Consider the following 22,461-nt stretch of genomic DNA (forward strand, 5'->3'; position numbering starts at 1 on the left):
CTTGCTAGAAGTTTAATTGAGAAGCCAGGTTTCCTTACAAGAAAAAGGTCTTTCTCTTTTGTTTTTAATCTGAGCAGAAGACCTGAAAAATAGCTGTGCAACAAATGAGCAGCTCTAAGATGAGTCGCAGGACCCAGCAGAAGGAAGCAGGGTGCCTCCTCCCTCCATCCCCCGAAGTAGCAGGGCTTTGAACTCATATAAGATGGTGAGGAGGACACTGAAGATGATCCAGAGAGATATCATTCCTTCCCATAACATAGTGTGATGGGACAGTGTAAGAGATCAATGCAAATGAGAACTCACCCAAGATCTGGCCTTGAATCATTTGTGTGTCTGAAACCTGGCTGCATGGAACAAATCAACACGGCTTCTGGATTATAAATAATTAAAATGCTAATTACTTTAATACGCTTTTTTAAAGCAGGAATTCAATTACTGTAGTTCACATAAAGTACATTCAGTGTCAACATTCTCTCAGGTTATACGTGTGCAACATGGAGATACAATTCAGACGTGCCATCCTCAATCCTCATTCTGAGGATTAGTGTGGTTCTTTTGGGCCCCCCTAGAGGTCAGGATGGGTTACAGAGTAAGGCAATGATACAGACAATAAGTAATAATTTAGACAAGACAAATACATGGCATCAGTTTTTACTCTTTTCCTTTTCAAGCAGAAAGGGCAGTGTCCCCTTAATGAGTGTTATGGGCTAAATTGTGTCCCCTCAGAATTCATATGTTGATTCCCTGACCCCCAGCACCTCAAAATGGGACAGTATTTAGAGACAAAACCTTTAAAGAGGTGATTAAGTTAAAATGAGGCCATGAGGGTGTGTCCCAATCCAATCTGACTGGTGTCTTTATAAGCAAAGGAAATTTGGACATACAGAGAGATCCTAGAAATAAGCGCACACAGAAGAAAGACCACATGAGGGCACAGCAGGAAGGTAGCCATCTGCAAATCGAGGAGACCTCAGAGGAAACCAACGCTGCCAACACCTTGATTTCAGACTTCCAGCCCCCCTAACTAAGAGACAATAAATTTCTGTTGTTTAAGCTACCCAGTCTGTGATATTTTGTTATGGCAGCACTAGCAAACAAATATAATGAGAAACTAAAATACTGGCGCTCCCAGCATGCATTTTTCCTCATTGTCAAAATCTATAACTGCCGCCCTTGGGGGTCTCAGAGCTCTGCCTCAACCCTCTATTCAGGGTGCAAATCACATGGACCCCTGCTTTCAGTGTATTTCACATTGTAATTGTAATTATGATCACAATTCTGCAAAATCTGGAGGCATTAACACAATAGCATTCTGAATATTCAAGAGCTTAAGCCCCTAGAGACCTAGGTCTGTGGTAGAACCGCCCAATATTAGCAGGTTACATTACAACTGGCTCTAGTACATCGCTTGTGATACATCAACGTCTGGGACTTAGGTAGTAAATGTGGGGCCACTTTTACGTTTTCACTTAACATGCCATAAATGTGGCTGAGGCTCAACCCCCCAGGGCTCACTGTCCCACCAGAAGCAGTGATGGGCATGAAGCAGGAGTGGCAGCCATGTGAAGTCGTCCACAGTCACCAGTGAAGGTGTTCATAATCCCAGCTCACACTCTGCTGCTCATCAGCCCCAAGGAATGAGGGATCTGACACACTCCACACTAGACCTCAGCCTGGAGCTTCCAACACAGACAAAAACCCTTTCTCCTTTTCCTTGGTCAAGTCTTCTGGATCCATAAACTTATTCAACTTCCCTTGAGCTGTTTCAAACTCCAGCTCCAATTTATAGTAGGCCTGCTGGGATGCTGGTAACACCCAGAATTTGAGTTTCCCCACCCTGCTGCAAGTAGATGTTCCCCCATATTTTAATGAGCAGAGCTTTAGTCCTCATTAAAAAAATAAAATGATAAAAAAATAAATAAAATGATAACTGTCTACAATCGACCCTTTTTCAGATCATCCAAGCCTGTTTGCCATCTAAAAAGAATCTTTCACTAGTGCCAGTTGCAGAGACTAAATAATGCCACATGTAGGAGGAGATGGATGGATGGAAGGAAGGAAGGAAGGAAGGAAGGAAGGAAGGAAGGAAGGGAGGGAGGGAAAGGGAGGGGAAAGGGACTGAAAGAGAGGGCCAAGATAGGTCTCCAATATGCACCGTCATCCATTCATTCTTTGAATCACCACGTACTGAAGACAGATCTACATGACTCAGGCTTAAACCCCAATTCCCAGTGACATGTATTCTTTCCTAATAAATATCTATCCCAACTCTGCATATCATTAATTTAGCATACGTAATTAACTGCTTTGGCATTTTCATAGGCTGTAACTTACATGCTCTAATAGTCTATGCTAGTCGCACCTGACCATATAGGAATGAGTAGCTAGCTACCTATGGACCCTACCCTGGCGTTTGGTGGTGAGGGGAGTCATCTGTCCACATGTGTAAGAGCTAGCTCCCACCCGGCTCCTTACCCCCAGGTAAGGAGCCTCCTTACCCCCAATCACACCACAGAATTAAAGCCTTCCCTGAGAAGGTGAGCTCCCCAAGGGGAAATGTCCATCCCTTTCCTGATCATAATGGAACTCAAACTCCTTAAAGGCCCATTCACTGACACCCCCTCTGTCAGCTGTAACTGGTCCCAGCCCTCACAAGGAATTATATCTCAGTTGAGGTCTGCCTCCATAGATTTTTTAATGGCTTGGCTCACAACTTTTTAAATTCTCCCAACTTCCACTCTTTATATGCAGTAAGTATTTGATAAATATTTATAGTATTTATAATTTTAAATAATTAAGCATTTCATCGTTGAAATGACAATGTTGTAAAAGATTATTCAGGGATGCTATTTTGACCTAGTTTAAGACTTTGAAACATAGATTTTGTTTTTTTGGTCAATTTCTGGTCTTTAAAACTAGAAATTACAAGTACAAGGAAAGTAACAAATCCCCAGAATGCGGGAAAGAATAGGACAGACTAGAAGTCTGGATAAAAGATGCTTACTCGGTGCCGCTTTCGACCATCTGCGTGAGGAGAGAGATGCCATCCAGATTTATAAACTCCTGGGCAAATGTGACATCCCGGGAGAGGCTGGCTAAGTCCTTCAGGGCTTCCAGCTTGGCATCCATACTTGACGACTGGATTCGTTCATGGAGCTGCTGGGCGTTTTGAGCCTCATTGAGGACAAAAATAAATGGAAGAGTGTTCACAGAGGAAACCACAATAGACAAAAAACTACTGTTTCATTGAGAAAGGAAGACAACAGGGCCCAGAAGCATAAGACCATGTGCATTCTATATACCAAGGGCAGTTTTCCAACCTGCATGACTCCACCTTCAAGCAATGTCTGTTAATTTAATGATGGCAATTGGTTGCCTTCTTGACAAAGCCCACGTTTCTGTCTCTTGGAAAAGTAAGAGCACAAAAACAGTAAAGCCCCTGAAAGGGAACAGGAGTGGCAGTGAGGAGGGAAAAATGGGAAAATGTTTACCTTGTAAGTAAAATTATTGTCTACAAATGACAAAAAGCTATTTGCTTAGTTAAGCCATTACGCAAATTTATACAGAACATTCATGCGTTCAGTCAATATTCTGAGCAGTAACTGCCTACACAGAGTGTTCAAAAGCTTCACTAGACATTATTTCATTAGAAATAATCTTTCCCAGTTACTGAAAATCTTCTAGCACAACACACAACAGTGCTTATAAATTTTGCTTTTCAACATGTGTTTCACAGGCATTGGCTAATTACTGCACAAATATAAAACAAAATAATTAGGAAACCAAATCAGTAGCTTCGCCTAAAATTAGACATTTTTTTAAGGCCTCTGCCCTTGGCTACTACATGCCGGACAGGGAGGAATGGAAATATATTGGATAATAACTTGCAGTTTATATTTCTCGTTCTTCCAGTAAAGATTTTCACAGCTACTTTTCAGTTGGGGCAGACGGTAAGAAAAATAAAATATTAAATTTTTCTGCCTCTATTTTTGCCTAATGGAAATAACTCAACATCTGTGGCAGTTACTATTTAACTCAAAACTGCAATGGGTGGGGGCGCCTGGGTGGCGCAGTCGGTTAAGCGTCCGACTTCAGCCAGGTCACGATCTCGCGGTCCGTGAGTTCGAGCCCCGCGTCAGGCTCTGGGCTGATGGCTCGGAGCCTGGAGCCTGTTTCCGACTCTGTGTCTCCCTCTCTCTCTGCCCCTCCCCCGTTCATGCTCTGTCTCTCTCTGTCCCAAAAATAAATAAAAAAAAAAAACGTTGGAAAAAAAAAAAAAATAAAAAAAAAAACTGCAATGGGTGAAGCAATGTACTATCCTCATATTCTCCTTCTCAGCCACTTGTTTCTCCTTTGAAACTTGTTATATTTCAGAGAAAGGGGAAGAGGAGGTATTTGTCCCCAGAAGCGACGTATCTTCTGAATGAAAACTCATTAGAACTATCAGAGGAGCCCCGAGTGGACTGTAACAGGGTTAAGATTGCAGAGTGAAGGATGGGAATCCACACAGGTACTGAGACCCCAACAGGCTCCACAGTCAAGGTCCCCTTCCTCCCTGCCCAGTTCCCCCTTCCCTGTCACCTGAAAGTAGCCCCAAGGAGAGAAGGGGACCCAGCAAGGAAACCAATGCCAACACTTCAGATGCCGAGGCAGGAATGGAACCATGCCCCCATCACTTGGTCACAGAAGCACAGTGGTCTCCCATTGTAGTTATAACCAAAAACTGACACTTTGCATCAGAAATTTTAAAAAAGGAGGAGGAGGAAGGTGGGGGAGAACCAGAACTCTCTCTACTCATTCAGTTTCCTGGATATCTGAAAAGTCACCTGAACCCTAAATCCCATGTTTTTTTGTTTTTTTTTGTTTTTTTTGTTTTTTAATTTTTTTTTTAACGTTTTATTTATTTTTGAGACAGAGGGAGCATGAATGGGGCAGGGGCAGAGAGAGAGGGAGACACAGAATCGGAAGCAGGCTCCAGGCTCTGAGCCATCAGCCCAGAGCCCAATGCGGGGCTCGAACTCACGGACCGCGAGATCGTGACCTGAGCTGAAGTCGGACGCTTAACCGACTGAGCCACCCAGGCGCCCTAAATCCCATGTTTTTAAGAGGGAGAATGGAGAGCTGAGCAAGAATCACTTTATCTTTTAAAATCATTCAAAGATACACTTTTTTGTAAATTTTTCAAGTGCACAGACAGCACTGACATATATTTACCCCAAGCAGATCACTTTGAATTCCTCGAAAAGTACAATCTCCTCCAAGCAGGAAGCCTGCATTTATTATACAGATTATGATAATAAGGAGTACTCAAAAATTATTTCATTGTCAGTATTAATGCTAACGGTGTGTGGTACTTCTAGTACCAATAATAAAAACATCTAAGTTACCTGGGGCTTTTTATAAGCCACTATTCTAAATACCCCCATGAAGGAATTCATTTAATCTACACAATAATCCTACCAGGTGGCTGTCCTCATCATGTTCATTGTACACAGGAAACTGAAGTGCAGACAAGTTATGTAACTTGCCCAAGGTCACACAGGTGGAATTCAGCGCAGTTGCACATTACCTAAAGCAAGAGTGTGTGCATGTGTGTGCACGCATAAGTGTGCACATGTCGGTGTGTGTGCATTTTGTCTGGCTACAGAAGAAGTTCAGCTGAGGTAGAGGAAAGAATCAAACATTTTTATGGTATGACACCATTTGCTGATTTCTTTATGGTGCACTAACACTTCCTGGCAAATTTGATGGAGACGGTTACATTTTTTAACATTTTTTTGTGCGTACATGAAAAGTGAAAGAGTTAGCATATGCTGACCCATATTTTTCAGTTAAACGCAAAATAATAAAAAACAATCTACTGACAGCAAGTGAAGTTTTTACAGATCCAAAATATCCCACTTAGAGTAATGCCCAGTTCTAGACCCTGTGGCTACAGCCAAATCATAAAATGCTTGTTTAAAATGAATATAGATTCCTGGACCTTGTTTCCAGGTATCATAATTCAGCTTCTCAGTAAAGGCCCAAACAACCGCATTTTTAAAGTTCCACCAATGATTCGGGTTTGGAAACCACCAGTCTTTAGAATACAGACACCAGTCTCTTGTAGGTGGACTCCATCTTATGATATCGCCTTGTGCACTGGCTTTCACATCTCACCATTCACCTTGCTGGGAACGTGAAGGTCACTACCAGAAAAGCATGAGCTATCGGGACGCTGAAAAACTTTACCCTGACAAACACCTAACCTTCTTTCAAGGAGTAGCTTATGTTGTGGAAGTTTTGTTCATGCACCCATGGCAATAAAAAAGAATGAACTTCTTCTTTGGCTTAGATGTGAAAACTGAGCCTTTCTAATTCTGAGACCTAACAAGGCAAGGTGGACTCTTTCTGCCCAGCCAGCAAATGAGTAATTGTAACAGGATAAACAGAAACTACAAAAACCAAATGAAATCACGGTCTCGAAAGGTCAAATTAACATTAATTCATGCTGACTGAGGTAAGGTCAATGCTAAGTCAGACAAAAATGTCTCAGCTCATCATGTGGCTATTGAAAAAGGAGTATGAAATATGATTTCCAGAAAGTGGAAAAGAAGGCACCAGAAGACAGTTTGGCCAACTCCCACGATGCACTCTGTGGAGCTTATCACTGTGTTTAGGTTCAAGATGTTGTTGGGTACAATGTTTAAGAGTTTTTAAGCCTCTCTAATGTAATTTTCAACCAGAAGAATGTGTGGTAGTTACAGTACCCACAATTTAAGTTTAGCCAGATGCTTTTCCCAATTTTCAAATTTATTTTTAGCCTACCACATGGCTTTGGTGGAAACTGAAAATAAGAGTTAGACACAGTTTTCATGACATATGCGGAGTGAAAATAGTAACACTTGGTGTATTTTGTGCACGATATTTTTTAGGAAAGCAATAAAATGCACTGTGAAATAATACAGTTTAAATATGCTAATGCTACTATCCAAAGAATCTGCAAGCAAGTAAGAGAGATGAAGATAAGCAACACAGCCAGCTACAGTAGTCTAAATATTCTGTAGCACTTTGTTTAGCTTTTGAAGTGTTTCATCTAGAATCAGCTGTCAATGAAACAACCTTAGTGGCCAATATTTCTCAAATTATATTATTATGAGTTGTCATAATCACTGACCAAAACTAGAAAAACGCTTAAACACTCTCTCTTTTACACACATACACACCCTGACTTTAAAGAGAGGTAATCATAGGCTGTCTTTGGTTTTGTTTGCTTTGTCCGTTGGCTGAATTCGCTCAGATGGCATTAGGTGTATGTGTGGGCAGGTGGGTAAAACCAATCAGTACAACTGAGTTACCCCATCTGTAATATGAGAATTGTTGAAGTGACCACCAAACTCAAACCTTACAGTCAATTTACTTGCACTGAACCTGAAATAAAAGTTTCCTCCTTTGAAATGGGAAATACAAGGAAAGGCATTACTGCTAATCCAGGATCTGCATGTGAGGACATTCCAGACACCTTCTGTCTTGCACTAAAGTTACCCTCAAAAATTAATATCCCAGGGGCACCTGGGTAGCTCAGTCGGTTAAGTGTCCGACTTCAGCTCGGGTCGTGATCTCATGGTTCGTGGGTTCGAGCCCCACGTTGGGCTCTGTGCTGACAGCTCAGAGCCTGGAACCTGCTTCAGATTCTATATCTCCCTCTCTCTCTGCCCCTTCCCACTCACACTCTGTCTCTCAAAAATAAATAAACATTTAAAAAATTTTTAATAAATAAATAAAAATTAATATCCCATAATCACATATAGCAGAACTGAACACCAAAGCATTTACTAGAAAGCTATAAACTAAAATCAACTTACAGGAGATGTGGTTAATCGAAGGATAGTGCCATTTTTTATTTCATTGCGATTCTGGAAAAGAAAAATAAAATCTTTGTAAGTCTTCAAATTTTAGAAGCTTAGTAAAGAAGAGAGAGCAAAGGCAAAAATAATCTAGTAGTGATACCATATAATAAGAATTCTTATGATTCAGTTTGTCACTTTATTCTCATAATTCTTGAGTGATTTTTAATTATTTCTACAAAGAACTTTAAACTGGGTCTCAGATGTATTAACTTCATAACAAGTCACAGACAGCATTCAGCACAGAAGTGAGTATAAGTCCAGAGAGTAGGAATATAGGGCCCAAGAAGAGCAAACCAAAAAAAAAGCAACTTTGAAAGGTTATTTAGAAAATACAATCTAACCAGTTCTGCTAGATTAAAACACACATCTGCACAAAAACTTGTACATGAATGCTCACAAAAACGTTATTCATAATAGCCAAAAGCTGGAAACAACCCAAATGTCCAGCAATTGGTGAACAAAATGTGGTATACCCATTCAACGGAATATTATTAGGCAATACAAAGAAATGCTGATACATGCTACACCATGAATGAACCCTGAAAACATTACACTAAGTGAAAGAATCCTGACACAAAGGCCACCGCTGTTATGGTTCCATTTATATGAAATGTCCACAATAGGCAAATCCACTGAGACAGAAAGCACACTGGTGGTTTCCAGGTGCTGGCAGGTGGCAGGGGCTGGGGGGAGATGAACGCTAATGGTTGCAAGGTTTCTTTTCCCAGTGATGAAAATGTTCTAAAATTGATTGTGGTGATGATTTCACAAATCTAGGAATATATCAAAAACCACTGAATTGAGCACTTTAAATAGTGGATGTAAGGGAATGTGAATCCCATCTAAATAAAGCTACCTTTTTAAGGTTATATTAAGGAACTTGGTTTCTTAACATTTGCCAGCTCTAACTGTGTGTCACCTTAGAGTGAAGAACACAGCATAAATAAGAAGAGCCCAAGTCAGTCTTTCTCCACTTGGCAAGCATGTTGGAGGTGAATGTCCTAAAGCTGTCACATAGAATCTTTGGCATTGGAAGTAGAATCTCACTGGCAGTTTTATTTCCTGCCACCAGAGTACGCACCATTCTCAGCTTTCAGGAGGAGACCTTACGGGAGTCGCACATCCACATGCCCCACCCTGGAGCACAGAGGCCAGGAAGTTAATAAAGCGCCATGAGGATCATTCTCCTGCATCACTTAAGAGGAGCCACAATCTGGAATGTGTTCAGCAGGCACACGGAGGTGGTACAAAGCTTCTCAGGATAAGATGCCAAAAGCACACAGAACACACTCTCTCTCTCCCTCAGCCAATTCTGACTACTTATTGGAAAATGAATTTTCTAAAACGACTACCTAAAAGAAAGCAGGCCCACACTGTCTCCCAAAGAAAACTAATCCAAACGTTTATACCAAGGGCAGGATGGCCTGAAAGTTCAACTCTGTCAATTCCAGCTCAATCTAGAGCATCCGCAGGCAGACACCCTGGGCTGCCTCTGGAGAAAGCAAGCTTCTCATTATTGGAAGTGTCAGGTAAGGCCCGAATGACCACCTGGTCGGCAGGAAAGGTGAAATTAATTTCTGTCATTTAAAAAATCTTTCAACCCTAAAATTCTATGACTCTCTGCCAAAGGAGAGAAAGACAGCAAATTCTCATTATAAAACATTAAGGAAGCTGAAAACATAGCATCCCTCTTTCTTGCTCAGGTTCTAAATGAATTGAGAAATAAGAGAGTCAGAAGATGAAAACCTAAAATATCCCCTTTACTAGTTTTTACGGAAAACAAGGCTCAGGGTAAGAACCAACAAGACAGCTAACTGGACCCTCAGATTACCTGTTGAGGTCAGACCTAAAGCAGTTTCCTTCCCAGAGAAAAAGGGGCCCACTTTATTCTTCCCAAATAACCAGTCAAGAAGAAAAAGCAGCCCTGTGAACACAAAGAGGCCGGAAGGACTTAGGATAATATTTCCTCATGGAAATTTGGAGTGAGGGTAGGGATTCCTAATAATAGCAATAAACATTTATTGAAAGGCACCGAGCTGGGGTATTTTGGGGGTTTGCTGTCATGCTTATTTAACCATCATAACAACTTTTTTTTTAAGATTTTTTTAAAACTAGTCTCTATATCCAACGTGGGGCTCAAACTCACAACCCAAGATCAAGAACTGCATGTTCCACTGACTGAGTCGGCCCTCTGCCCATTTTCTCTCTGGAAAAAGACCAAGATTTTGCATTTATCCTCAGAGGGGAATTATCCTCATCAACTGGTCAACGTACATGAGAGCAAAGAAGTAAGTATGGTATCAGCAAACGCCCTGCAGGTTCTCAGGGGTTCCCTGTGAGGCCCACAGTACAGGACCCTAGGTGGGGGTATGACTGGGGTAAAAGTAAGCAGCTGGCCCCCAGGTTGACTCCTGCAATGTTGGCTCCTGACTTTTGGGGATCTAAGCATGAGTTCTTTAAAGAAAGAGTCTTAAGCACTGTGTGTTTAAACCAAAAGCAGCATCAAAACCACCGACAGGAGGAGCTGGGTTCAAATTCCCCAACTTGTGCTCAGTGCGAGGTCCTTAACCACACGGATGTAAGTCTTCTCTTCCCTAAAGTAGGGAGAGCGAGCCATTGCATGGGGAACAAAGAGTAAGAACAAGAGGTGATAAATGCGCTGAGCCCAGCCTAGAAGTGGCTCAAAAATGAGAGGGACAGCCACCATTAACTAGACAGCAGCTCTCATCCCTGTGCCTCTGTCTTCTCGGCTAGCAGTTCATTTGCCTTTCTGGCTTTTCCTTTCCTCTGAAAAAAATGTGTTTCTAATCAGTGTTTTGCATTTTGGAATAAAAGAAGATAAGGGGAAGAGCTATTAAATTTGCATTAAAAATGTTAAGGTCCTGGGGCACCTGGGAGGCTCAGTCGGTTAAGGGCCCAACTGTCGATTTCAACTCAGGTCATGATCTCACAGTTCGTGAGTCTGAGCACAGAGCCTGCTTGGGATTCTCTCACTCCCCCTCTCTCTCTGCCCCTCCCCTGTTTGCTCTCTCTCTCTCAAAATAAATAAACATTAAAAAAGTTATTTTAAGTGTTAAGGTCCTGTCAGAAAGGTAGATGAGACTCAAAGAGAAAGGCAGTACAGACAGACCTGTGCTTCAGAGGCTGTGTTCTATCAGGAAAATCAACTGGATGACACCTCTTCGACCACAGGCTGATGCCACCTTCCACTCTCCAAAGAATGTAAAGTTGGTCAGCAAAGGAAAAGGCTTATGTTTTCTCTGATTCTATAAATTTCATCCAGGCAACGTAGAGCATCACTTAAGAGTGGGGTCTCCAGGGGCGCCTGGGTGGCTCAGTCGGTTGAGTGTCCAACTCTTGATTTCGGTTGAGCATCCGACTCTTGATTTCAGCTCAGGTCATGGTCTCATGTTTGTGGGATTGAGCCCCACGTTGGGCTCCACGCTGTCAGTGATCCCTACTTGGGATTCTCTCTCTCCCTCTCCCTCTGCCCTTCCCCATTTGTACTCTCCCTCTCAAAATAAATAAACATTTTTTAAAAAGTGGGGTCTCCTTGGGGCACCCCAGTGGCTCAGTTGGTTGAGCATCTGACTTTGGCTCAGGTCACGATCTCACAGTTCATGAGTTCGAGCCCCACATCAGGCTCTGAGCTATCAGCTGGCACATTAAGGTCCAGCTATCAGTTCAGAGCCTGGAGCCTGCTTCGGATTCTGTGTGTGTGTGTCTCTCTCTCTCTGCCCCTCCCCCTTCTCAAAAATAAACATAAAAAAAAAAGAGTCTAGGATGCACAAAGAGAGTAAAGATATGACACTTACAAGGTAGACTGGCCTTTAGCCACTTAAAGAGGGAGGGGCAGGCATACATGAGGTGAAATTCTGGCTCTGATTTGCAGTTTATGAATGTGTCCTGTCTCTGCAGTGGCCAGTTCGACAGTATGGTAGCCATATTTGTGTTTAATGCTTCTAGTTCATAAATTAAGAAGAAATCACAAAGCTCATGCTTTGGGAACAAAAGTGTATGTCTTCCCTCATTAGAAAAGAGTGAATTTCCTTATAGGAATTTCCTAAAAGGCCCTCGTAAACTCTTCAGTGGAAAACATCAACTGTTTGCATCCAAAGATTCTTTGAATCCCTCAACTGGAAAATCTCTGCTGTTAACACCTATCCTGGACTGCTGTACCATATCCATACATGCTTTGAAAGATCGGCCTAAATAAAATTCCAATTCTCAAGAAATTCTGATATTACCTTCTACGATAGTCTTTTGATATATCAACTTGACTAGTCTGCTCTCCCCAATTATTCAATCAAATATGCATCTAGGTGGTGTTACTGTAAAGGTATTTTGCAGGTGTGGTTAAAGTTGATAGTCAGTTAACTTTAAGTAGGAGAGATTATCCAAGATAATCTGGGTGGGCCTGATTCCATAAATTGAAAGGCCTTAAATTCTACCAGTGAACAGCAGATTCAACTTTTACCCCAGAGTTCCAGCCTCCTCTTCCTGAAAGCATGCCCTATGCATTTTGGATTTGCCTATCCAGTCTCCACAATCACGTAAGCCAACTGCTTGCAATAAACCTCTTTGCACATATCTCCCACTGGTTCTGCATCTCTTGTTGAACCCTGACCAATACGCCTGCACCTGCCGAGACATTGCCCAAGCTTTGCATGGCTGTGTTTTCCCTTTACCACAGTGAGCAATATACTGGCCAGCTTTGTTTCATCAACAGGTTGTACTGGTGACCCCTGGAGAGCAGCTTCCAATGGGGCCAATCCAGCAGCATTCAACCAGGTCAGGGTCACTTTCCCAGGCTAGCCAAGGAATAACACCACCAAATGACATATAAAAGCATGTGGGGAAGAAAAGAAAACAATGGACCAACCTCCCCCCGCCCCCAAACAGGGGCATTCTGCAAAAATGAAGAATGTATCCATCGAGTCACAGGCCAAGACACTGCCCCCTGCCCCTCTCTGAGAAATCAGTCATCAATCCTCCATTTTTTTGTATGACCGTCATATCATCTCTTTTAGAGTCACCATAAGGGCACATTAAAATACTGGTTTCTAGGGCTCCTGTTCCCTAGCCACTTTCTCAGGGATGCTCATTTTCGCTATAATCCTAAGTAACTCTGAGGCGCAATAGTTTAGAATCATCCCAGTCTAATCCGCAAGAACACCCAGCACATTCAGACTAAGTATTGTGAATTTCAAGGAAATAGAGTCTGAGGCAAACAAGACTAATGCCAGCACCTCAAAAATGAAGAGAAAAGAGGCAGCCAGAACATTTGTGCAGTGAAATGTCCCAACTGCACACAGTGTACGAGAAGAAGTGGCCCAGTGAAAGCCAGCTAAAGCCCCACTGTCATATTTACTCATGCCCAGCAGTTCCTGACTGTACTAGCCCCTGACATTCACAGGCGTCTCGATAGGATGTCTTTGTGTTTCTTCACAGAACTAGCTCAGCGACTCAGTCTCTGTGTGGGTTGGATAATAAGATCCTGCTGAAAAATGTCACTGTTCTCCTATTTTTCCCTCTGAAATTTGTTTTTCTCAGTATGCCAACTTTCTATCTAGCCAGACAAATTAAGAATTATTCCCTGGTCAAAAAGCAAGGAAAGAGAAGGTCAGAGGGGGAGAGGGCGCTTACGACCCCGAAAAGCCAGACTCCTGGAGGGCAGGCAGCTCCGGGGTCTTTTTTTCCTCTGGCTCCCTCTCTCCTCCTCTCTCCTTGTCTGCTTCTCTCTCTCTCTCCAGATGTGACAGGGCCCTTACTTTGGATGTATTACTACTAAATAATGCTGTTTTTCACCCCCACTACTCAATCATCACAAACACTGATTTTGCATGTAAACCTGACCCCTTTTGTCCTTTATGTGTCCATTTGAGTGATCTTCAAATCTTCAGGCTGAAGGAATAACTGAGGACAGTACATGATATGCCGGTTGCTAGGTTACGCAGCAATGCCTCCAGACAGAGGACTACGGGTCTAACATTTGAGGAGCGATGTTAGAAATACCCTAAAATAAAAATCTGAACCTCCAAAAACAGGAAAAAAAAGAAGGCTGGGAGGCGGGGGTGAGGTAGAAAGATGAGAATGTGTGGCAAACTGTGGTAAATGCACATTCACCGTAATTCCCATTGTGGCCTTCCCCAGGTTCGTTTACCATCAGAGACCATGTCCCCATCATCCCCAGACAGCTTGAGCAATTCATCTTCACCCATTAATCGAAGGATCTGGGCTTGACTTCTTGTCCACTCTATTTTCCTGCCCCTAACTCGATTCTATTCTCAATTGTTTTTCTTCCATCACTTTCCTTTTCACAGAACACAGGCATCCTTTACACAATTCCCAACATCAAGAGAAGACAGAACGAGGAAGGTATAAAGGAAGATATCTGCTAACTACCTATTTGTGATGTGTAAACACAGACCACGGAGGGAGGCTGAGGGCATGCTGCACAGGAATGGTTTGCTCTCTTTCCATATGTAATGAGACTTGGGGTAAAATGAGCAGAGAGCTGCAGGTAGACAGCTTGCAGGGGCCCAGGGAGTCTCCCGGGATGTCGTGAACCCCAGGGGAAGAACATGGGGAGAATGCTGGTCCCCCTCAGCATTTTAATCAACACTTGTAGAAGACAGAGATGAAGAACAGTATGTTTTTCTGCAGAAGAACATGCTGTCTTACCTTAAAGGAACAAGCACTATTAGATGTTCACTCTTGATGAAAAACAGGCACCCTTTTTTTGCTTGCTTCCTCAGCCAAGTTCACATGGTAGGAGTGAGCACACACCTATCTTGGTGTCCAGGCCCAGGGACCAAAAGCTCAAGGTTGGACCCAATCCATATCCAGGTCTCCCTGACACCCTAGGATAAGAATTGACTGAGTACAATTTGCTAAGAAATAATGGAAGGTCATTATTTAGAGATGAGTCTTAGACTCAACCTTGAAGTCAGAGTAGGCAGCCCCCTTGAGCACAGAACCTGAGGGGGACAATTTTAGCAATCCAGACAGCGGGATCAGCACCAGCAATGGCATAGTGTGGTCATCTGAGGAATGAGGACATGTATTAAGAAAATCTCTCTCTCTCACTACAGGCCCTGGGAGAACAGTAATGTCACGAGCATGATGGACCAACAGGGGTCTGGGAGCCTAGAAAGTGCAGTAGACCACAAGGAAGGAAGCCCAGGTTGGGCCTGAGCCAGCTAACTTCCCATGTGACCTTGGGCAAGTCGATCGGCTTCAGTTTCCTCATCAACAGAATGGAGGCAAGGGGCCCAGCACCAAAGGTCAATTCTCTTCTCTTTTATTCTCAGTACAACAAAGAGGAAACATTTAAGGTTTCTGAGCAAAATTACTGATTATGATGAAGGGAATGCTTCAGAGAAATGAATCTGTCAGCAGCAGTGAATTGGAGTAGAAAGGAAGTAAGTTAAGGAGGTTGGCTGAGGTGATGAAGGATTCTAGCAACACACTTCTAACTACGATCACTGCAGGGCTTGGCACTTAACTGAGTCAGCCCGCAGGCTCCAGCCCCAGGCCCACCTGCCCTGAGCATCTCCAGTCTCCAAGTTCACAATCTGATACAAGAACCCAGATCTGAAAAGCTAGTAAAAAGTTCTATGATAAAAATTTATGCCTTTCCTCACATGCATAACTTGAAGGAGAGTAAATATGGCCCAATTTTTGGCGGGTGATTTTGTAATGTTTAACAAAAGCCTTAAAAATGTTCAAAATCAAATTCTAAGAATTTGTCCTACAGAAACATCAGAGGTACCGACATCTTACAAGGGCTGTCTAAGGCAGTATTAGTCATAATGGAGGAAAAAAAAAAAAACTAAAAGCAAATCCAGTGCATTATTTATTGTTTCTTATCTCAAAGCCCAGCTTTCTTGGCCCCACTTTGGAATACAAGAGCTACACCCAAGCATTCCCCTTTGCCACCTGACAGAATGTGAAGCTTCACCAGTGGAGGGCACCGGAATGATCCTGCCTGGTCAGAAAAAGGCTGCTGGCTTTCCATCCACCACCATGATTCTTATTATTTGATGCGCAAGTCCTCAGGCCTCCTGCCCTACTCCGCCTACAGAGGCCACTTCTAAGTCACTCTGCCTACTACAGACTCCTTTCTATAGTCCAACACAGGTGTGTATCCTTCACCTTGGTGGTGATGTCCCTGTGGCAGCCATGCTCTCTTCGAAGAGCCTTGGGGAGGGGGGCAGTTCCCTCTCTTGGGCTTTAGTTCTCAAACTGCCCACTCCTCAGACTAAAGGCCACAGCTGGTTTGCTGCAACTGCTTCTTCAGCATCCTCTTTTACCCCTTTCCTCGCAGTTAACCAGTTCCTACAAGGAACCATTTTTTAAAATAAAATGCTCCTGTTCAAATAATGGTATGGTTTCTATACCCTGACTGATACACAAAGTCTTCCAAAGGTTCCCTAATATGAAGGAAAATTGAAATAAATATAGTTAAGCAGCCCAATTATACATAACACAGCCATTAAAGGGCTGGTATAAAAAAATGTTTAATAATATCAGAACATGTCACATTGCATTGTGCAGCAAAAAATGTAGGTTGCAAAACAGTATTGTAATATGAGTCCAAATTGTTGGAATATAACGTGTGTGTATACACCAAAAAAATACCAGTGCCCGTGTGTAGATAACTACAGGAACAATGTTCCTCGTGTGCAACAGATGAAAAAAGGAAAGAGAGCAGGAAAAATGTCTGATATTGTGGGTATTTGCCCAACCCAGCTAATGAAGATTGTCTATGTTTCTGCAGGAGAAAGCGACCTCCCTGGTTTTGACAGAAGGAACCAGCAAAGCTGGAGTGAACCACATGAAACAGCCTTTCCCCTGCAGTCGTGTTTTATCATCCATTTGAGACAGAGACTTGATTCCCCAGCCCTTCTCCACTGCCATCAATTTTAACTTAGCCCCCAATCAAATGTCACATTGCACATGTTTAAACCGAGGTTACAATGTTGCTGGCAAGTTAGAGCCTGTGGCCTCAGAAACCCACAAAGTGCTGGAGAGGAGAGCTGCACTTACAGGAAAGAAGCTCATGCTTGCAAAACATACACATTTAAAAGGCCACCCCAAGGGCCCTGGCAGGGATCACCAAGGATGCCGCTACAGCAGTGAAAATGCCAACCCCACAGCTGACTCTAGCCAAAGCCAATGCAAACAACAGACTATGGAGGGAGAACAAGACGGACACCTCTGTAGCAGAGAGCTATGGAACAAAGTGGGATGGAAACATCAGAGAGGGAGAAGTGAACAAGCTCGCTGGCTGGCATCAAAGAGACAGCACGGTGTCACATGATATCCCAAAAGTAACCTGCTGCTGTGGTGTGACCCACCTACACACTGGTATCTGAAGGGCCTGACTCAAAGCGTGGCTTCGCCACTAACAGCTTTGTCTCCTTGGACATTTGGCACAGCACCTGGCACATAGCTGGTGCTCAGTGAAATTCAGTAAATGAGCTACATGTACATGACAACATCTCTGGACCTCCCTCGCTGCCACACGAAGACAGTCATACCTAGACTAAATGGTATTGCTGTGGGGATTAAATTAGTGCTAACAACGCCTCGGTCTGGCACACAGAATGGATGCAACACATCATTCGTAAGAAGGGGCAGCTTCGCTACTGAGCACCAAAAATATGGAAAATCTGCCTGACAAAGAAGACGGAAGAGGATCTGAGGCAAAGGGAACACAGGTCAGGGCCATTTTGTTCACCTGCCTTGAGACATCGCAGTACAGCGATTCTTTTTCTTTTCTGTTTTTCCCCATGATCGTGGATGTGTTAGCAGTCGGGTGGAGCCTATGGACTTTTCTCTGAATAAGGTCTTTAAATGCAGAAATAAAATGCATACGCTTGCAAAAAAAACCCGATAGTTATGCAAATATTTTTAAAATTGTATCATAGTAACATATATGCTGCTTTATCAATGTAGTTATCAGCAACTTTCTCCAGAAATTGCCAGATCGTACATATTTTAAGCATTGCAGGCCGGAAGGGCTGCAACAATGATACATAAATAAATGGGCACAGCTGTGTTCCAATAAATTTTATTTACAAAAACAGGTGGCAGCCTGGATTCCACCCAAAGGCTATAGTTTGTTGATCCCTGTATTAATGCATGAAATAACAAGATACATTACAAGGTCTAATAACCACCATAATTTCTAATTAAGTGTAATGATCATAAATTACATGTTGAAGAAGCTGTAATAACAGTGATAAATGGAAATATCTATGATTTCTACTGGTAACATTGGCACAGATACTGCTTTACTACTGTGGCTTCTTGCCTATATTCATGACTGAAATAATGCAAAATTTATATTTTCACAGAGTTGTAACTTTCTTTCTGCATAAGTTCATGGACTCCAGGTTAAAACGGTGGTTTTCCACTGTACTTTAGAAGAAAATTCAAATACCTACTATGCTTTAAAAGACTCAGCTGGATGTGGCCCCAGCCAACCTTTCCAATCCCATCCGATCTACTTCCCACCCCCAGCTCACTATCCCTATCACACCAAGTCCTTCATGCTTCAGGGCCTTCACACTGGCTATTCCTTTTACCTGCAATGCTATGATCTGCCTCCTTATGATCCACAAGTCTTGGCTTAAATGTCTCCTCTTTAGAGAGACATTCTTGATGCCTTATGGCAATCTCGGCCAAGGCCCACAGATGGACATCCAGGGCCTTGCAGGGAGATCCAGATTGCCCTGGAGCTGGCTTGACCCCATGAAGAAGACCCAGAACCAAGACAGTAACCCTGGGTAGCAGAAATCCTTACAGGAGAATTACTGCTTAGAGAGGAGGCATAAGTTTTTTTCTCGGGGCTCATGTGTTAGAAGAAGAAAGGTCCAAAGCTCCTTATTCTGGAAACCACATCCACACTGCTGTAGTTGTATTTCGTTTTTATCTGGTTATTTGTTAACTTGAGCCAAGCCAAATCATATTTCTGACCTGTTCTGGAACCTATATTCTACAGCTGGCCTAGCAGGCTGAACCTCAACTGTAACACCTACCACACTCTGCCCCCATATGTGTATCACAGTACGTTACTCACTTCCTTCATACCACATACCCCAATCTCAAAATAAATACCTTGTTTGTTTTTTAAAAATTTCTCGTCTGTGTCCACACACACAAGAACATATGCAAGAGAAGAGTGGGAATCTTCACATTTTATCATCATCAGTGCCTAAAACAGTGCCTGGTAGGTGAAACGTGTTCAATAAATACTTTTTAAGTGAATGGAATGGATATTTTAATCACAATTGAGAGTAAGAGCCAGAATATATTTGTAAACTAAAGCTAACTGCCCATTTATGTCTTCAAAGACAGACATACAGTCCCTTTCTTCCTTGTGCAATGCAAATAAATTTCAAACTATCTTTCCTTTCCTTCCCTATTCTATCTACAACCTTCTGTCCACAAGAGGATATTTATTTCATGCCTACTATGAGGCACATGTATCATTAAGCATTTTTTTAAAACAGAGAATTGAAACGTATTTGCTCGTGTTCCAGTACCAATCCATGTGTCCGCAACGGTGTCCTGAATGGAAATGAGCCATATTCCACCACACTGGTCACCTGGGCCACAGTACCAGGCTGCCCAGGCACAGGAGCAAGGTCACAACAGCCCTGAAGCTCTCCAACACCCAAGCTCTGCAGCTCATGAGGCCGTCCAGAAGCACTCCCAGAAATCCACCTGCTCCTGCCCTATGGGGAAGGGCCCCGTTAAGAGAAGAGGTGGGATGGATGCCCGAGGAAGGCAGGCTGCGGATTCAGTGCGGGAGACAAAGTACCCAACAGTGCACACAAAACAAAGAATGGGCTTCAGTGGACATCCACAAGAGTCTGCTTCATGCCATCCTCTCTTCCCTCCCTCCTTGCACCAGGAGGGAAATCAGAGTTTATTTTCTTTATTTTCTTTTAATTTTAACGTTTATTTATTTTTGAGAGACAGAGAGAGACAGAGCACAAGGAGGAGAGGGAGACACAGAATCCGAAGCAGGCTCCAGGCTCTGAGCTGTCAGCATAGAGCCCGATGCGGGGTTTGAACCCACAAATCGTGAGATCATGACCTGAGCCAAAGTCAGTCACCCAACCGGACTGAGCCACCCAGGTGCCCCGCGAAATCAGAGTTTAAACAGAGTCTTCTAGAGGAGTTAGTAGGGATAACAGATGCAAGGGGCAGGAAGTAAACAGTCAAAACTTTTAAAGTTTTACAAACTCATCTGCATTTGAGCTTTCCTCTGCCTTTTTTCACTAGAGCACCCACACTGCACTCAGACATCCAGGCCTTGTCTCCAGAAGCTGTCTGTCTTGTCAGGGTAGGCAAGGGAACTAACTCTACCTTCGTGGAAAGCACTCATGACATAGTCAGCAATAACAAGACTGTGCCAATTCAGTTAAATAGGGCTTTTTTCTTAAGAGTTGATTCAAAGATAATTGCCAAAGAAAGCATTTATTTTATAGACTTATTTTCTGGTGTAAGTATGTCCAATCCAGATGAACTAACTAATTGGTATGAAGGGACAACTACTTGGTGAATTAAATAAATGCCTTTTTCACATAGAGACTTGATAACAAGGTTTTGGGTTTTTTACTATAAAAAGATCCTGTGAAATAAGATGACATATATCATAGAAACAGCAGCTGATTTAAAAAGCCATTTACAACATGGCTTTTAGCAAAAGGTAAAGGTATAAATAAAACTGAGATAAAATCCAGGCTGTACAATTAGTCATAGACAATCATATTCAAGTTACCTCCTTTCTCGGACACTTAATTTTGTTTATTAAAAAAAAAAATGGGAAATACACTAACTGATAAATACATGCCAATGTTTGTAGAAATTAATTAAACTCAACAGAATGACTTGTAAACAGCAAATGCCCAATATATAATACATAAATAGCTATAAACAATGAAAGTGCATAAACACAGATATAACTTATGATGGATACATGAGGTCTTAGGCACACATTTTACTAAACATACACTAAATGTCTACTAAATTTAATTGAAAAAAAAATTTACAAGACTTTCATTGGAAAATGTCAAAGAACATTCTAATGAATTAATAAATGAAGATAAATCGTTTTCATGGATGAAATAGAAAAATACGATAAAGAAAGCAATTTTCCCCAAAATTAATCCATAAATTAGTTCAATGCTAATTAAAATCCTAACAGGATTTGACAAGCTGATGCTAAAATACATATAAATGGCACAGTATGGACTGGGAAGGATAATTTTGATAAAGAAAAAGAAGACAGTTTCATTCTCCTGGTATCAAGTTTTGTTACCAAGTTGTAAGTGATCGAAGGTGTGTGGTAAAGAACCAAAAAGCCACAAAGATACCTATACTCGAGAAAACTTGACTCACAACAGAAGCGACGATCAGAAGCAGAATCATGGGGATGGGAAGAAGGGCAATGAATTAGTCAACAAATGGTGCTAGGACAAAAAAGATAAAATTAGAGCCCTGCCTAATGCATGTGCATGCGCGCATGCACACACACACACACACACACACACACACACACACACACTTTCAAAATTGATTAATTACCTATATAAAAATCAAGACTTCATAGCTTTCGAAAGAAAACACAAAAGAATACCTTTATGACATATGGCTAGAGAAAGTGCTTTTAAACAAGACATGGGAAGCCCAGATATTAAAGGTGGGGGGGGAGGAGATCAATTTAATCATCTTAAAATGAATATTTAACTTATTTTTAACAATAGACACCACAGGAAAGTTAACAAAAAGCTATGGACTAAGCGGAGCTAAGAAAAAAGAACTTGTGTCCACTTCCGATAAAGAACTCCTGTCAGTCAATGAGAGTACGACACTCTGCTCCCACTGCTGGACAAAGACTGGACGGGCAGTTTGTAAAAGGGAAATCTGAAGAGATAATAAACATAGGAAATATGCTCAGCCTCAGCAGTTAGGGAAATAGTAATTAAAACCACAAGAAGCCGCCCAGCATCCCCATCCACTTGGCTAAAAAGACTGTGACAGCAAGCACTGGTTACGAAGGCGGGAATACGAACTCTACATTATGGGTGGCACTAGGCCGGCTGAAGGTCGTTGGGCAATTTCTGGTAAGGCTGAATCGGGGCGCACCCTGCAACCCAAAGGCTTTCTACATTCTGTAGTGGAGAAACTTTCAAGTGAGGGCACATGAATACATGTACAAGAATATTCATTACAGTACTATTTGTGGTACCAAAATTGGGGAAACAACTGCTTATCAACTGGGTTTTATTCATGCCATGGGGTATTATGCATAATTCATCTCAAAAATATAAGTTTGGATGAGAAACTTAAATTGGAAAATATTACCTACAGTATGATAGCAGTAACTTCAATTTTAAAATGCTAAACAATTCTCTATATTATTCACGAAAACATAAATATGTAGAAAACCTATAAAACATTCATGAGGATAATGTACATCAATCTCAGGCTAGTACTTACCTCTGGGGAGAGAGGAATAGAAAGAGAAACAGGAAGAATGACAGAGTAGGGC

General features: G+C 42.2%; 1 protein-coding gene across 3 annotated transcripts in view; it reads right to left on the reverse strand.

Moving 5' to 3' along the window:
• ELMO1 (engulfment and cell motility 1) overlaps positions 1-22,461 on the reverse strand; it is a 524,791-nt gene that overhangs the window by 363,129 nt on the left and 139,201 nt on the right. For all 3 annotated transcript variants that reach the window (XM_042970062.1, XM_042970058.1, XM_007078577.3), the window contains exons 5-6: positions 7,845-7,895; positions 3,005-3,174 (exon numbers count right to left, since the gene is read on the reverse strand). In XM_042970062.1, coding sequence (XP_042825996.1) covers positions 3,005-3,174; positions 7,845-7,895 — 221 coding nt within the window. The remainder of the gene's footprint in view (positions 1-3,004; positions 3,175-7,844; positions 7,896-22,461) is intronic.

The sequence above is a fragment of the Panthera tigris genome, chromosome A2, assembly GCF_018350195.1.
Source record: "Panthera tigris isolate Pti1 chromosome A2, P.tigris_Pti1_mat1.1, whole genome shotgun sequence".
In the NCBI taxonomy this organism is placed as follows: domain Eukaryota; kingdom Metazoa; phylum Chordata; class Mammalia; order Carnivora; family Felidae; genus Panthera; species Panthera tigris.